This window comes from Salvelinus fontinalis, chromosome 17 (assembly GCF_029448725.1).
Source record: "Salvelinus fontinalis isolate EN_2023a chromosome 17, ASM2944872v1, whole genome shotgun sequence".
NCBI lineage: Eukaryota > Metazoa > Chordata > Actinopteri > Salmoniformes > Salmonidae > Salvelinus > Salvelinus fontinalis.
Window position 1 is genome coordinate 37,990,444 of NC_074681.1, and position 18,499 is coordinate 38,008,942.

At 44.6% G+C, this 18,499-nt stretch overlaps 1 protein-coding gene across 2 annotated transcripts in view; it reads left to right on the forward strand.

Moving 5' to 3' along the window:
- LOC129814296 (calsyntenin-2-like) overlaps positions 1 to 18,499 on the forward strand; it is a 290,404-nt gene that overhangs the window by 207,167 nt on the left and 64,738 nt on the right. The window contains exons 1-3 of one of the 2 annotated variants that reach the window (XM_055867331.1): positions 8,796 to 8,901; positions 10,327 to 10,522; positions 12,413 to 12,621. In XM_055867331.1, coding sequence (XP_055723306.1) covers positions 10,344 to 10,522; positions 12,413 to 12,621 — 388 coding nt within the window. In that variant the 5' untranslated portion in view covers positions 8,796 to 8,901; positions 10,327 to 10,343. Of the gene's footprint in view, positions 1 to 8,795; positions 8,902 to 10,326; positions 10,523 to 12,412; positions 12,622 to 18,499 lie in introns of those variants that run through there. The other variant, XM_055867330.1, reaches the window with a different exon arrangement.

Below are 18,499 nucleotides of genomic sequence, written 5' to 3' on the forward strand. Positions count from 1 at the left end.
GTAGAGAGGGGATGGGGAGTGAAGGAGGTAGAGAGGGGATGGGGAGTGAAGGAGGTAGAGAGATGTGGAGGGAAGGAGGTAGAGAGGAGATGTGGAGTGAAGGAGGTAGAGAGGAGATGTGGAGGAAAGGAGGTAGAGAGGAGATGTGGAGGGAAAGAGGTAGAGAGGGGATGTGGAAGGAAGGAGGTAGACAGGAGATGGGGAGGGAAGGAGGTAGAGAGGGGATGGGGAGTGAAGGAGGTAGAGAGGAGATGTGGAGGGAAGGAGGTAGACAGGAGATGGGGAGGGAAGGAGGTAGAGAGGGGATGGGGAGTGAAGGAAGTAGAGAGGGGATGGGGAGGGAAGGAGGTAGAGAGGAGATGGGGAGGGAAGGAGGTAGAGAGGAGATGTGGAGGGAAGGAGGTAGAGAGGAGATGTGGAGGGAAGGAGGTAGAGAGGGGATGGGGAGTGAAGGAGGTAGAGAGGGGATGGGGAGTGAAGGAGGTAGAGAGGGGATGGGGAGTGAAGGAGGTAGAGAGATGTGGAGGGAAGGAGGTAGAGAGGAGATGTGGAGTGAAGGAGGTAGAGAGGAGATGTGGAGTGAAGGAGGTAGAGAGGAGATGTGGAGGGAAAGAGGTAGAGAGGGGATGTGGAAGGAAGGAGGTAGACAGGAGATGGGGAGGGAAGGAGGTAGAGAGGGGATGGGGAGTGAAGGAGGTAGAGAGGAGATGTGGAGGGAAGGAGGTAGACAGGAGATGGGGAGGGAAGGAGGTAGAGAGGGGATGGGGAGTGAAGGAAGTAGAGAGGGGATGGGGAGGGAAGGAGGTAGAGAGGAGATGGGGAGGGAAGGAGGTAGAGAGGAGATGGGGAGGGAAGGAGGTAGAGAGGAGATGGGGAGGGAAGGAGGTAGAGAGGAGATGGGGAGGGAAGGAGGTAGACAGGAGATGGGGAGGGAAGGAGGTAGAGAGAAAGAAAGAAAGAGCAGAGGAGGATGTAGAGAAAAAAAATAGAAAAGAAAGGAAGTAGATGATTAGAGAGGAGGATGCAGAGAGAGGAGAGGAATGTAGAAAGCAGAGGGTAGAGAGGGAGGGGGACAGGACGGGAAGGGATGAGATGAGCGGAGCACCTGGATGCCAACTTTGAGAGCTAAATAATTGATGCCCCCTGACCAGAGGTCATCCGGAGAGGGAAGAGGAGAGGCAAACAGGGGGACAGACTCAGGGGAGGCATGCCCGGTAGAGCTATTTACAGCTGCATTAGCTCTCCCTCTCACTCTCTCTCTCTCCATATACAGTACCAGTCTAAGGTTTGGACACACCTACTCATTCAAGGGTTTTCTTTATTTGTACTATTTTCTACATTGTAGAATAATAGTGAAGACATCAAAATTATGCAATGAAATATGTAGTAACCAAAAAAATATTTTTAGATTTTAGATTCTTCAAAGTAGCCACCCTTTGCCTTGATGACTGCTTTGCACACTCTTGGCATTCTCTCAACCAGCTTCATGAGGAATGCTTTTCCAACAGTCTTGAAGGAGTTCCCACATATGCTGAGCATTTGTTGATTGCTTTTCCTTCACTCTGCGGTCCAACTCATCCCAAACCATCTCAATTGTGTTGAGGTCGAGTTATTCTGGAGGCCAGGTCATCTGATGCAGCACTCCATCACTCTCTTTCTTTGTCAAATAGCCCTTATGCAGCCTGGAGGTGTGTGGGTCATTGTTGTGTTGAAAAACCAATGATAGTCCCACTAAGCGCAAACCGTATGGGATGGTGTATCGCTGCAGAATGCTTTGGTAGCCATGCTGGTTAAGTGTGCCTTGAATTCTAAATAAATCACTGACAGTGTCACCAGCAAACACTCCCACACTATTACACCTCCTCCTCCATTCTTCATGGTGGGAACCACACACGCGTAGATCATCTATTCACCTACTCTGCATCTCACAAAAACATGGCGGTTGGAAACAAAAATCTCAAATTTGGACTAATCAGACCAAAGGACAGATTTCCACCGGTTTAATGTCCACTGCTCATGTTTCTTGACCCAAGCAAGTCTCTTCTTCTTACTAGTGACCTTTAGTAATGGTTTCTTCGTAGCAATTCGACCATGAAGTCCTGATTCACGCAGACTTCTCTGAACAGTTGTGTTGAGATGTGTCTGTTACTTGAATCTGTGAAGCATTTATTTGGGCTGCAATCTGAGGTGCAGTTAACTCTAATGAACTTATCCTCTGCAGCAGAGGTAACTCTGGGTCTTCCTTTCCTGTGGAGATCCTAATCAGTGCCAGTTTCATCATAGCGCTTGATGATTTGTGCGACTGCACTTGAAGATACTTTCAAAGTTCTTGAAATGTTCCGTATTGACTGATCTTCATGTCTTAAAGTAATGATGGACTGTCATTTCTCTTTGCTTATTTGAGCTGTTCTTGCCATAATATGGACTTGGTATTTTACCAAGTGGGGCTATCTTCTGTATACCACCTCTACCTTGTCACAACACAACTGATTGACTCAAACAGATTAAGAAATTCCACAAATGAACTTTTAACAAGGCAGACCTGTTATTTTAAATGCATTCCAGGTGACTACCTCATGAAGCTGGTTGAGAGAATGCCAAGAGTGAGCAAAGCTGTCATCAAGGCAAAGGGTTTATTCTCAAATATAAAATATATTTTGTTTACATTTTTGGTTACTACATAATTCCATATGTGTTATTTCATAGTTTTGATGTCTTCACTATTATTCTATTTGTATAAAATAGTCAAAATAAAGAAAAACCCTTGAATGAGTAGGTGTGTCCAAACCTTTGACTGGTACTATATATATATATATATATCTCCATATGTATGTTTATATTATACACTGCTCAAAAAAATAAAGGGAACACTTAAACAACACAATGTAACTCCAAGTCAATCACACTTCTATGAAATCAAACTGTCCACTTAGGAAGCAACACTGATTGACAATACATTTCACATGCTGTTGTGCAAATGGAATAGACAAAAGGTGGAAATTATAGGCAATTAGCAAGACACCCCCAATAAAGGAGTGGTTCTGCAGGTGGTGACCACAGACCACTTCTCAGTTCCTATGCTTCCTGGCTGATGTTTTGGTCACTTTTGAATGCTGGCGGTGCTTTCACTCTAGTGGTAGCATGAGACGGAGTCTACAACCCACACAAGTGGCTCAGATAGTGCAGCTCATCCAGGATGGCACATCAATGCGAGCTGTGGCAAGAAGGTTTGCTGTTTCTGTCAGCGTAGTGTCCAGAGCATGGAGGCGCTACCAGGAGACAGGCCAGTACATCAGGAGACGTGCAGCAGGACAGCCACCTCCGCCTTTGTGCAAGGAGGAGCACTGCCAGAGCCCTGCAAAATGACCTCCAGCAGGCCACAAATGTGCATGTGTCAGCATATGGTCTCACAAGGGGTCTGAGGATCTCATCTCGGTACCTAATGGCAGTCAGGCTACCTCTGGCGAGCACATGGAGGGCTGTGCGGCCCCACAAAGAAATGCCACCCCACACCATGACTGACCCACCGCCAAACCGGTCATGTTGGAGGATGTTGCAGGCAGCAGCACGTTCTCCACGGTGTCTCCAGACTCTGTCACGTCTGTCACATGTGCTCATGTGCTCAGTGTGAACCTGCTTTCATCTGTGAAGAGCACAGGGCGCCAGTGGCGAATTTGCCAATCTTGGTGTTCTCTGGCAAATGCCAAACGTTCTGCACGGTGTTGGGCTGTAAGCACAACCCCCACCTGTGGACGTCGGGCCCTCATACCACCCTCATGGAGTCTGTTTCTGACCGTTTGAGCAGACACATGCACATTTGTGGCCTGCTGGAGGTCATTTTGAATTTAGATTTTTTTCCCCCACAGTCTTCACACCTGAATTGTAAACAAACATGTCAGTTCTTTGTGTTGAAGTATTATACTACTATACCTGATTCCACTGTTAAAATCATACTTGTCCTACAGTTGCAATCATTCCAATGCTTTCGATTTGATGCGATTCAATTAACATCCAACATCCAACATCCATTGAAATGTGTGTCTCTGTGTGTGTGTGTGTGTGTGTGTGTGTGTGTGTGTGTGTGTGTTAGGGTGTGCGTGTGTGTGTGTGTGTGTTAGGGTGTGCGTGTGTATTACTGAGCTGTTTATAAGTGGCCCGGGTCACACGGTTGCCTCTGCTATCTCCCAAATGCAATTAGGAGGTCCCCCCTATCTTAATGAAAGAGCCTAATGGGATTCTAATAAATTGTCCACCGTGACTGGCAACAGACACTGCCCATGGTCTTCTGGTGAAGCCAATACCTCATGATAGTATGGATGACTGAAGGGGTTCTGCAGAAAGGGTGGGTTGTTATTGTGAGAAAGGAAAGGACGTGTTTTTGTTAGATGAGACATTTTATAAGGTCATAGACTGTTTGAGTCATGGCGTTGCCTTCGGGCTGTGTGTGTGTGTGTGTGTGTGTGTGTGTGTGTGTGTGTGTGTGTGTGTGTGTGTGTGTGTGTGTGTGTGCGTGTGTGTGATCCCTTTAACAGGCTGTTGGGGGGTAGCCTATCTTCTAAACCATTCTCCTCTGAAGTCGGGTGTCTTACCTCACATAGCAATGTAATGTACATATATAAGTTTGACCTGTTCACTAGCAACAGTCCGTACTTCCTTAGGCCACTTATTATCCAGACGCAGAGTGGAAGAAATACAGAACAAATCAACAGAATGAACTAAATTAGAAGAGCTCCGAGAAAATGTGGCGAGGCGCAAAAACCTGAACCGCATCATCTTCCTCTTCCTCCTGCCTCCGTGTTAGATCCCAGGTTTGGGAGTGTGTGAGCGCTAGCAGCAGGTCATTAGCGACTAGAAGCGTAATCCAGTAAGTAATTAAAGAAGGGGACGTGGGTTCGTCTGAGAGTGTTAGATGACTAGCTGAGAGGCGAGAGAATGAGCGAAATCAAGACTTTAAGCCTATGGGGCCGCCAAGAGAGACCCGCATTTTAATCAGCCTCCCAGCCACACCCACCCACTCCACACCCACACACTCCACACACACACACACTACACTACACACACTAAGCCATCTTCTCGATGAGACAAAACACACACCATGAGAGCGAATCTAATATGATATTTGATTAAAAGTAGGAGAATTAACATGGTGGATGAAGTAGTCTGTTTCTCAGTAGGAGGGAATTGGACATAGGGATGATTTTGCGAGGTCACTGTGCTAGATAGACACCCTAGGCCGGACCAGATGGGCAAGCTCAGTATTTGCACCAATTATTTCACCAAGACTGCACCAATTACTTTGAAGTATTAAACAGAAAACTTCCAATAAAGTCCAAAGAGGAGGAACAAGACTTGAATTCAAAACGTAAATAAAGACAGCTTCAGAGTTTTGTGTGTCAATGTCCTGTATCAGAATGACAGATGCAAACTTTGCACAGCCTGCTGCAAATGTTGAGTTCTCGTCTTCCGTAGATGGTGACATAGGGGGAGAGATTTTTTTTGAAAGAACATCCAATGCACCTTTGCTAAACACATTTCTGTGGAGTACGACTTGGCTTTAATATTTCAGACGCTCAATTAGAGGTGAGCTTGGATGCCACCTGGCATTCTAAAAGCAATGCTCTTTTCTAACTCAGAATGTTCAATATTAAACAGGCTCAATTTGATTGACTTTTCTCGGAATCATTTCTGCTGACTCCCACACGTCCCACTCCCAAACTACAGCACTTCTCAAACACCTTGGCACTCTATCTAATCCCCTGACAAATCTTTATATTTTCACATTTACCGTGAAAACAGCCACTTCCCATAAGATATATACCAAAGAGTTCCGGCCCAAAACGGTACGATTCAGTGTCAATAGTAGACTACTAGAGCACATCTATTGGCAGTGCTTTTGAGAGGCAATCTAAGTGGTGGTCAAGAGAGATGCAAAGTGCACTTCTGCTGACACGATAGGAATCTTCTTCCCTGAAATCTCTTCGTCTGTCTGTCATTATCATTTACACATACAGGTAACTTCTAAAATAAGGAGAGACTTGAGTTAATGAGGGATACAAGGAATATTGAAAGCAGGTGCTTCCACACAGGTGTGGTTCCTGAGTTAATTAAGCAATTAACATCCCATCATGCTAAGGCTAAGTCATGTATAAAAATGGCCATTATTTTGGCTACCATGGCTACAAGAAGAGATCTCAGTGACTATGAAAGAGGGGTCTCAAATGAGCATAGGGGATATAAAGGGTGTGTGTCTGTCTGTCTCAGTCACAGGTTGACATTTATTTTCATGAGTCTTGCCCTGGAGGCAGAACTGAGCAGTTTCCGACTAGATGGACCAGCTGCAAAGTCAAAATTGGTTATATCGTATAAATTCATGAAAACAAAAATGTGCTTTTTTGGTCTTAATTTAAGGTTAGGGGTAGGCATTAGCATTAGCAGTGTGATTAGGGTTGGTTTTAAAATCATTTTTTATGACTTCGTGGCTGTGCCAGCTAGTGACCACTCTGCGGAGCTGCCTCCAGGGCCAGACTCATGACAATAAATGCCAACCTGCATCTCAGTCACCAGATTCCAACCCGACTGAACACTTATGGGAGATTCTAGAGTGGCGCCTGAGACAGCGCCTACCACCATCAACAAAACACCAAATTATGGAATTTCTTGTGGAAGAATGGTGTCGCATCCAGACACTTGTAGAATCTATGCCAAGGTGCATGGAAGCTGTTCTGGTGGCTCATGGTGGCCCAATGCCCTATTAACAGTGGAACCACCATAGGCCAATGGCCACTAATGTTTGATTTTGTTAAAAAAAAAAGAAAAACTGTCATGCTCCTTCCCTGACTTTTCCTGAATGTTTGTATTTGACACTGCTCATTTGTCAGAATTTTAAAATCACAAACAGAAAAGTATTTAGAGCCTTTTTACCTGTTTTTTTCACACCTATTCCTACCTTAACCCACCAAACAGTGTGCTGTAGGTCGGTGGTACCCAGCCAGGCACTAATACGTCTCTCTCTCCTCACTGAATGAGTGACAAATGGAAGAATGGGCGATAATTGTGTGCCTTACTTTACAATTGAATTTAAATTCGGCCTAACTGAATGATAAGGAAGGTGAAGAGGTTGATTTAATTTAGAAAGACAATCGTGAAATGATGATTTTGTGTTATGACTTTTTATCAGCAGCAAATAATTTGATGCGTCTTGGGGGTTGATACCGTTCTCTTTTACGTTTTACTATGTAAACAGATTGCTTTTACAGGACTGTTTTATTTACTGTAACTCTAGTACTAATCAAATGTATTGTAAGGGAAACGACAACATGCTATGTGTTGCAGTAGTCCTTCAGAATAACGCAAAACATATCCTTGACTCTATCCAAGTTGATGAGTAGGAAACAAACGATGCCAGACAGCCTGCACAGCCAGCCCATCTAAACTACACCTAAACTATACCTAAACTAATTTCACACATAATAAGAGTTAGCCTATAGACAAGATTAAATTGACAATGAATCTGATGAGTGACAATATTAGGCCTATCAGTTGTCAAATTGTACATGAAGAGATTGATGCATCTTGTAAATGACAGATCCAAGGAAAGGATTATCACTTTATCAAATCCTGTTTCAGAGTCACATGCAGGTAAAACATTTTGATTTCTCTATAGTATCAGAATGAGCATATTCTGCAGTTTCTATGACACTTACCTTTGTCAAATAACTCTCAAAATTCAAGAGGTGCAGCTCTATTTCCAAATTTCTGTGCTGTCCATGCATTCAGCACATGGGCAGCAGAATTGCTCTGGCTACTAAGAAAAAACTAGTAAGATAATAAACTCAAAATAAAAACATGTTATTTACTTATGCAATTCATCCTTTACAACTGTTCATGCACTGATGCTTTTGTTTAGGAATACAGAAAATAATTTCACCTGTGATCTGGCTGGTTATATTATTATTACATTTTTGGTTTCTACTCTGTAACTGGACTTTATGAATTACTATAACTCTATTACTAATCGAATCTACAAATAAAGTTGATCAATTGGATTACACGGTAATGTTTTTATTGTAAGGGAAACGAAAATAGGCTATAGGCCTACGTTTTGCTAAGACTAGGTAGAATTATACAAAACATATCCTTGACTCAATCTGAGCAAATAACTTTGTTAATTTATTGATATATTTCCACAAAAATGTCTTCATGCAAGGAATCCTTTATAATAGTTTATGCAATATTTATCAAGCGTTGGTGCTTATGTTTGCTGCACCTTGTAGGTTGATATCTGATGCATATACTAAAGGGGACCATCAGCAACGTTCTCTAGTTAGTATTTATAGGCTGAAAGACCAGGCGGTTCTAGTGTTAAGACACTTTACGTTGGTGTTTCCATTATTTTTCCAGTTACCTGTACATTGCATGTCTCCTTCACTGCACTCGTTGATAGTTTCCTGACCCCTCCATCCTCTCTCGAAACGTAATCCAGAAAAATGCATTTGCTGTCAAGCAGATGGAGCGTAAAATGGCTTTGCATCAGACCCAAACTACTAAATGGAAATGTTTGCATTTTATTCCCAGTATTCTGTATGTTTGCGTATTTTATATGTAGTGTATGATTGTGTTTGTTATTTTCATATTTCATATTGGCTTCGCCTCCCTTTCCTCCCTCGCCATCTAACAGAATATTTGGAAGGCGCTGGATGCTCAGAGCCACGCTGGGTTTATCATTGCCCTCGCACGCCACCCGCTGTGTTTGGATTATTATTTTCTCCCTCCGCGCACCTTGCCGCTCCGCGCCCATTGTGGTGGTCGTTTAATTTCGATAAAGGCATTGTGGGGCCTAATATAGAGGGGAAATGTAAACTACAAGCCCAGGCAGCAGCGAGGACGGATGGACCGCGAAGGGTAAATTGTTATTTCACCATTACGAATGGAGTTGTGATGATTTGAGCCGGTGGAATGGGTTCTAAAAAATAAAAAAAACGCAGACAAAGAGCGAGGGATGAAAAATGCAGGGGAGTTGAGGCGGAGAAACAGAGAGAAAGTTTGGTTTATCAGAGTTTGGCAATGGCGCTTGTGCACACGAGGGATAGCTTTGGCACTTTTTGTTCCTGACGTCCTACTAAGGTTTTAGTAATATCGGCTGTCGGGGGTGCGAGTGTATTCCCTAAGGCTATTTCCCCAAACGCCTGAAAAGAACAGAAATACTGAGTTGGGTCCAGAATCGGAAACGTCAATAAAAAATCTAAAGTGAAAAAAGGATGTATGTTATTGAGTTGGTGTAGTCAGCGGGATATCTGTAGTTATTTTCTTCTTGACTACACACCACAAGTCTGGTGTCAGGCCCGTATTTAATTTAATGTCAGCGAGAGATGCTGACAAAGATCATTGTGTTCAGAACTGTGACTCAGTGTTGCCCACTATATTGCATTACTTCTAAACAAGTTGAGGATATTGTAGGGAGGATTGGAGGGGGATTTGTGAACCTACTACATCAAGATGTTTGGATGTCTTACACGATCCCCAAGTGTAATTACAATGGACGTGGTGTACTACCCTACCCCATTCACCAAGAAAGTGTTCCCCAGTGTTACTCTATAAAAAGACTCACACAATTCTTGCTGTCCCTCCAATGGCAGGAAACCAGTTATCCATCCCACTTCTGACACCAGTGTAGTGAAGGTGGGAGATAGTCACTAGCAGGGCTTGAACCAGAGACCCTTACAAGGCAAAGACACTACACTCTGTGTCATTAGGAAGGTCGTGCTTACATTCGGGAGGACTGAGCATTACAATTTCAATCTGACTCATTCAACAAGTTAAAGAGAAAGAGGATTTTTTTTTAAGCAAATTATTCTATCATCATATCCAGAAGACAATTAAACATACCTCAATTTAATTTGATTGTCATACCACTTGTGCTATTAAAAACCCAGATCGCAAACCAGCGTCTCTCTCCTTTTGGACCATTAGACTTAAAAACGTAATTTTTCTGAAAGGTGGCCTGGAGAGAGGAATATTGCAAAATCAAGCAAACGCAAATTGCATTTCTTCCTCCCTGTCTGGCCTGGCCTGACATGATGCCACCGAGGTCGATTACAACCGCAGAACGCTCTTTTCAGTCTCTTAGCAGCTCAACTGTGTTTTGCCACCATCTCTAAAAACACATACATGTCCTCGATAACAGTGTTCAGAGTGGTGGCATGCCGAGACACATTTCCAGCTCTGAAAAACGAGGTGACACACCATGTCCATTATCTCTCTATTAATTCTCTCTCTCCCCCTTATTTCCTCCTCACCTTCTCCTCCTCCTCCTCATTTTCCTTGCAGGGGAGATCTGTGCGTTTATGATCCACGGGCAGGAGGCCCCGTTCGAGGCAGTGGTCCTAAACAAGACGTCGGGGGAGGGGGTCCTGAGGGCCAAGGGCCTGGTAGACTGTGAGACCCAAAAGGAGTACACCTTCGTCATCCAGGCCTACGACTGCGGGGCTGGGGCCAACGGGGTCAGTTGGAAGAAGTCACACAAGTAAGGAAGGAGTGTTTGTCAGGGAGGGGGGTTGGTGTGTGTGTCGGAGGGAGTGTGTGTGTGTGTGTGTGTGTGTGTGTGTGTGTGTGTGTGTGTAGAATTAGGGTTAAGGGTTAGGTTAAGGGTTAGGTTAAGGGTTAGGATTAGGTTTAGGAGTTAGGGAGAATAGGATTTTGAATGGGAATCAATTGTTTGGTCCCTACAAGGATAGTAAAACAAACGTGTGTGTGTGTGTGTGTGTGTGTGTGTGTGTGTGTGTGTGTGTGTGTGTGTGTGTGTGTGTGTGGCTGTATCTTTTTTGTGTGAGATCGATTTTTGTGAAATTGTTGGTTTGTGTCAAGAACTGCAACGCAGCTGGGTTTTTCACACTCAATGGTTTCCCGTGTGTATCAAGAATGGTCCACCACCCGAAGGACATCCAGCCAACTTGACACAACTGTGGGAAGCATTGGAGTCAACATGGGCCAGAGTCACGGTGGAACGCTTTCAACACCTTGTAGAGTCCATGACCCGACAAATTGAGGCTGTTCTGAGGGTAAAAGGGTGGGGTGGGGGTGCAACTCAATATTAGGAAGGTGTTCTTAATGTTTGGTATGCTCAGTGTAGCTCTACATGCCAAGCATCCAGTATGTGGGTCTTTAGTTGTCCTCAATACTATAATCACAGACAGTGACTGAGCACATCCACCATGCAATAGCAGCCTTCTGTAGTCCTAGTAACAGCTGAGACTTGCTCAATGTTTAGCTCCGGGTATGATTTTCATCAATGAGGGCCCGAAGGCTCCTTATGAGTCAGACAGTCTCACATAAAGCCTTATAGCCCTGCTCTGATGAAGTGTTACTGAAGGCTGTGCTCTAGTGCACTGACTAAGGCTGATATTGTCGCACAGAGAGAGAGAGATATGGGCATGAGAGAGTGGGAGTGATTTCACAGCTTGGTCATCTTTTGATGAATGTCTCCGAGGGAAATAGGGCACCTGTCAAAACCAGTGTGTGTGCATCTGTTTGATTTTCATCAAAATCAAGTTCACGTGCGCCGAATACAACAGGTGTAGACTTTACCATGAAATGCTTACTTATGAGCCATTTCCCAACAATGCAGAGTTAAAAAGTAAGACAATTAGCGAATAGGAAATAGTACCACAATAAATAACAATAACGAGGCTATATACAAGGAGTACCGGTAACAAGCCAATGTGCATGTGCATGCGTGTGCGTGTGTGTGCCTCAGCTAAGCAGCATCACTGCAGGACATTCTAAGTAGGTGTCATTAAGTTAATGTCTTTAATTATTAAGGCATGTTGCAGCATCACTTCTTGTCACAAGGTCATTGTCAGCAGAATTATAGGTAGAGTTTGAGAAACTGGATTAAAAATAAATAATACTGAGATATTTCAAATATTGCTTATGTTCAGCCCTGTGGTTGTTTTAACAAAGTACAAAGGGAGAGGCCCCGAACCAACCTAGATTTGGTGAGGATATCTCTCAATGGCTTCGGTGCGAAAACATTGCATCACTACCTTCATTTTTTTACAGTACAACTATCAGTGAAAAACAGAGAAGGATTTTACTTTTACGTATTGTATGCCCCCTTGCTCTGGTGTTTCTCTTTCTCATGTTCCCTGAGCTGGTAATGAGTTTGTGTGTTGTTGTTTATGTTTGTCATTTGTTGTCTCTGTTTTGATGCGGTTTTGGGGGGGGGGGGGGTTGAGGACGTAGAGTATTTTGTTATCATTATTACCTATTGTTAAAAGAAAGAGCATCAAAAGTATCTCTCACTACCTTCCCCCACACCTTTTGCGCTCTCTCTCTCTCTCTCTCTCTCTCTCTCTCTCTCTCCCACACACACTCACACTCACCCCTCCCTCGCTCCGTCTCTCCCTCTATCCAGGGCGGTGGTTCACATCCAGGTGGATGACGTGAATGAGTTCTCTCCTGTGTTCCGGGAGGCCGTATACCATGCTGCAGTAACGGAGGGGAAGATCTACGACAGCATCCTGCAGGTGGAGGCCTGGGACCAGGACTGTTCCCCGCAGTACAGCCAGATCTGCAACTACGACATCGTCACCTCCGACACGCCCTTCGCCATTGACCGCAATGGTCAGTGAACTCTAACCTCATCCCCTGACCTCAGAACATGCAGGTCAAATGACACGAGCATAGGCTACTCTGACTGATTTTGCGTTAGGTCAAACTTGTGTACTTTGCCTCTCTCTACACATTGTTTACTCCGCGCTCAGAAGACGGCCCTGTAAATTCCTTCAGCTTGGTTACACTTTACTTTCCATGACAGTAATGACACAAACTGTTCCTCAGGCCATCAAATTGGCTCGGCATAATTTTAATACATTCATTACCAGAAGTTCGTATCTAGATCGGCTTACAGTCCATTCACAGTCAGTACACGTGGCCCATGCGGGAATTGAACCCGCAAATTTGATTTGCTGTTGCTAGAATCTTCTCCAACCAACTGAACTTGGTTAATTATATTCATAGCACATCTCTCACACCATTTGTCAGCGTGCTGTATTCATGGACTCTCCAAGTGCTTCCCCATTCATCTTCTGATCACAGTACAGTGTTATACAGAGTGATGTGAAACTGGATCCAGCTTTGTGTGATCAGCGGGAACACAAGGACGAGTGGAGCCCGCGGATCAGATGGGCAAAATGACATCAGATGCTCCACAGCCTGCCATCTCTGCTAGCCTTTCTCCTCCCTCTTCCCTCTCTCCCTTTGTCTCTCTCTCACTCTTTTTGTGTTTCTCTCTCTCTTGATTCACTTTCTCTTTCTCTCTCCTTCCCTGCTTCCCTTCCTTTCTCCCCCTCTGTCTTTTTTGTCTTCTCTCTCTCTCTCTCTCTCTCTCTCTCTCTCTCTCTCTACTCTCTCTTTCCCTCCCTCTCTCTCTTATTTTCTTCCTCCCTGTCTGGTAACTCTGATGTCCTCTGGCACGGCTCAGGCCCCTCTGTGACTTTTATGGGTTCCTGTCCGCCACTCCAGCTTTGCGGCTGCCAGTCGCCTCGCCTCCTATAGCCCTCCCACTGTCTGCAGTGCGACTGGCGCTCGTGGTGCTCAATTAGAACTGAGCGGAGTGATGCATGGGGGCCGCCAGAGTGTGTTTTGTACTGAGGGGGCTTCTGGCTCCATCATTAACCGTGGATCAGAGGCCTGAGTGAGTTATTAAATAAAACAGGCCCGCCAGCCCTCTGCAACTCAGGGAGAAAGGGAGTAAGATAGAGGGAGTGAGGAAAGGAGAGAGACAGAAAGAAATAGAGCGAGGGAGAGAGGAAGCGAGAGAGGATGTGTGAGAGAGAAGGACAGAGAGGGAGAGGCCAGAAGAAAGAATCAACAGAGAAAATAAGAGAGACAGGGAAGTAGAATGAGTAAGAAGGAGAAACAGCCAAACAGTAGAGAAAAAAAGATAGCGGTACTGTAGTTCCAGGTCTTTCAGAGTTTTATCTGAATATTTCTTCTCTCCCTCGTCGATCCTAAACAACCCATTATATTCTGTACTAAAGAGAAAGTCAATCTTATCTACTTTAGACATACAAATGATGGTGAACTTGAGAATCGGGTCCTAGAGAGCTGTAGTGTATGCTAGTTTTCATGGTTGCGGATGTATACTGTAGTCATACTGTAAATTCCCCAGCAGTCAAAAGACACACACGTATTGACAGGTTTCCTATTTCACTCAGATCTTACACATGGGGACAGTAATGGGTGCAACACAATCTCACACTCAATTTGCGCAAATATGTAGTATTTGCGTTTTTGTGGTTTTGTGTGGCTTAATTCTTGTGAAAATACACACATTTTTTGTGTGACTTAATTCGTATTAAAAGACAACAATTTTTATACGCCTTCATTCACAAGAAAATACATTTTTGGGGGCAAACTTTGTAACAATCTTTTGAAAGTTATTGGAGCAATGCATTTTGGGTAATGGTGTTCTACACAGACTTTTTTTTGTGTCCCACATTTATTTATATAAAAAAATAATGTTTTGTTAATCAACCAGGTTGTCACCGAAATACTTCTAATATAATAGTAGCCTTACGCTTTTTCTTTTTATTAATGCTAATGCTGTTTTCTATGCTGTTTTTTCGCTTCATACTTTGGGATACTGGTGCAATGTCGGATTTTATGAGGGTTGCCAGATTGGAGTAAAATGCTGATTTGTCAGATTTGTTTTGCGGTATCGATGAAGGTATTTGATTGGGGAATAGGGATACATTTTCATGATGCAAAATTAATTAATAAATAAATGTGGGGAAACAGAAGACCTGCAAAAAAAAAATCTGTTTGGTTTCTCTGGTGCAACTATAGTATTTGCATTTATAACGAGTCTGGACTATGATCAATTAAGCCATATCAATGGATGTAACAGGTTAATGTAAAATAATGAATTATGTTGGCTTACACTTATGGAACTTCCAAGGCCGTTTCATGATGATTATTACAGTCGTGTCAATCATGTTACATGTTATATAGGTTATTCTAACAAGGCATATGCCAGCATTGTAGGCCTAGTTCCTCTGCCCAGAGGCCTGCTCGGCTTTCATGGCAACGGCTATTAGAATTCACGTTGCCACGTATGAACCCTGGTTAGATGGAACTTTCTTCCGCTACATTGGTGGCAGCGATTGGGATCACGTCCGGCTCACGTCTAGTTTGGTGATCTAGTGTTGGGAAGCATTCTGTTCTTCAACATTGTGTTGGGTGTAATTACATTGATATATCTAGTGTACAATGGATAAGCAACAATGGGTGTGACAGATAGAAGCAGTCTCTACAGTTGTGATCAAGCCTTACAGTGCATCAAAGTTGCCTGAAGCTGAATGAAAAAGTGTGATGCCCTGACCAGTTATTCAGAAGAAAATCCTCTGTGACTGTCTATTTTACATAAGTTTACTTACCAGTGTGGACCCAAAACAAACACATTCTACACACTTACAAACGACCTGTTTAAAGTGTTATTATAACCATGGTGTTCTTTTGTTTCTAAAGCTTCTACATCTAATAACCTGACAATGATCCACATCATATGTGTAGACAAATCATGTGTGTTATGCAGCAAAACACAACTATCCTTTTTTTAGGTTGCAAACCAGTGATATGAATCACTGTTGATCCGTCCTGTATCACGTTTCAGGAGAAGACCCAGATGCAGACAGTGTCGAAGTAACAAAAGTTTATTACTAGAACAGGGGGCAGGCAAAACGACAGGTCAAGGGCAGGCAGAGGTCAGTAATCCAGATCAGAGTCCAAAAGGTACAGAACAGCAGGCAGGCTCAGGATCAGGGCAGGCAGAGGTCAATAATCCAGATCAGGGGCCTCCCGGGTGGCGCAGTGGTCTAGGGCACTGCATCGCAGTGCTAACTGCGCCACCAGAGTCTCTGGGTTCGCCCCCAAGGCTCTGTCGCAGCCGGCCGCGACCGGGAGATCCGTGGGGCGACGCACAATTGGGCTAGCGTCGTCCGGGTTAGGAAGGGTTTGGCCGGTAGGGATTTCCTTGTCTCATCGCGCTCCAGCGACTCCTGTGGCGGGCTGGGCGCAGTGCGCGCTAACCAAGGGGGCCAGGTGCACGGTGTTTCCTCCGACACATTGATGCAGCTGGCTTCCGGGTTGGAGGCGCGCTGTGTTAAAGAAGCAGTGCGGCTTGGTTGGGTTGTGCTTCGGAGGACGCATGGCTTTCAACCTTCGTCTCTCCCGAGCCCGTACGGGAGTTGTAGCGATGAGACAAGATAGTAATTACTAGCGATTGGATACCACGAAAATTGGGGGGGAAAGGGGATCAATTTTTTAAAAAATAAATAAAAATAAATAAAAATAATCCAGATCAGAGTCCATAAGGTACAGAACGGCAGGCAGTCTCGGGGTCAGGGCAGGCAGAGGTCAATAATCCAGGGTGGTGTGACAAGGTACAGAACGGCAGGCAGGCTCAGGGTCAGGGCAGGCAGAGGTCAATAATCCAGGGTGGTGTGACAAGGTACAGAACGGCAGGCAGACTCAGGGTCAAGGCAGGCAGAGGTCAATAATCCAGGGTGGTGTGACAAGGTACAGAACGGCAGGCAGGCTCAGGGTCAGGGCAGGCAGAGGTCAATAATCCAGGGTGGTGTGACAAGGTACAGAACGGCAGGCAGGCTCAGGATCAGGGCAGGCAGAGGTCAATAATCCAGGGTGGTGTGACAAGGTACAGAACGGCAGGCAGGCTCGGGGTCAGGGCAGGCAGAATGGTCAAAACCGGGAAAACTAGAAAAGACAGGAGCATGGGGGAAAACGCTGGTAGGCTTGACGAACAAAACGAACTGGCAACAGAGAACACAGGTATAAATACACTGGGGATAATGGGGAAGATGAGCGACACCTGGAGGGGAGTGGAGAAAAGTACAAAGACAGGTGAAACAGATCAGGGTGTGACATCCTGTTCCGATCTAATGAGATGGATATAAGATTTCCTAATCGAGGCCTTTCCCAGTCATGAAGGACAAAGCTAGGCCCCTATTGGTTCTCATTGGCGAAGACTGAATCCAAGTTAGGGGTTATATGTCAAACTCTCCTATACCACTTTGCCCAACATTTTATACCCCAGACATTGTAAATAAACCATTTTTAAGGTGCTATAACCTGTATCATTATTATAGGGATGTGAAACCCATAGTCGAATGGCTTCAGACTGAGAATCTTTCACTGCCAACGGAAAAAAGGTATTCGGAGTAGACTTTACCATCCTACGCTTCCGAATATATTACTCGCTAATGTTCAATAAAGTAGACGAGCTCAGGGCGAAGATCTCCTTCCAGAGAGACATCAGGGACTGTAACATACTCTGTTTCACGGAATCATGGCTCTCCAGATATACTGTCCCTGTCCGTACAGCCAGCTGGGTTCTCAGTAATTTGCGCAGACAGGAATAAAGACCTCTCCGGGAAGAAGAAGGGTGTGGTGTATGTTTCATGATTAACCACCCATGGTGTGATTGTGATAGTGTACAGAAACTCAAGTCCTTTTGTTCACCCGACATAGAATACCTCATAATCAAATGCTGACCATATTACCTCCCAAGAGAATTCTCTTCGGTTATAGTCACAGCCGTGTATATTCCCCCTCAAGCCGATACCACGACAGCCCTCAAGGAGCTACACTGGACTTTATGCAAACTGGAAACCACATATCCTGAGGCCGCATTTATTGTAGCTGGGGATTTTAACAACACAAATTTGAGGAAAACGCTACCAAAGTTCTGCCAACACATTGACTGTAGTACTAGCACTGGGAAAACATTCGACCACTGCTATTCTCTCTTCCGGGATGCCTACAAGGCCATCCCCCACCCTCCCTTCGGCAAATCAGATCACGACCACTTCCGCAGTAGCAACGATCAGTGGACGAGGCCATCCACTGCTTTCCACTCCTGTGAGTATTGCTGGCTCAGTGATGTTAGGCCCAGGGTTGAGTTGCACATCCCCGGAAAGCAGGAAGGTAGTGAACAGGTAGTTTAACAGTTTCCGATAAATGTTGGACTTGTGTTTGTTACGCCTAAGCAGTTCAGTGGAATAGGGAGCGAGGTAGACTTGGCCATTATTCAGAACATTATGGTATGCTGTGTACTGTCCTCTCCCGTGGAACGGTGAACCAATGTGTTTGGTGTTGGTATTCTCCAGCAGGAGATTGATTGTGTCATCCCAGCAAGGACGCACTGAGACTATTATGTAGCTGCTCTACTGACTGACAATCGTGGCAATGCACTGGAGATAAAACGCATAATTGCGCTTTAAATCTTTGTAAGAGTTAATTAGCTGGGGTCGGCTTACACCTGATGTTTTAGATAAAATAACAGCATCTGTAGGAGAAGCGGTACCTGTCGCACCACCCTCCCTTCCGTCTGCCATCTTCCACATCATGTAACAAGGTAACTATCAATCTGTGGCTGGAACTAGATCAGTATCTGTTACCAAAAATGCAGGACTTGTTCACA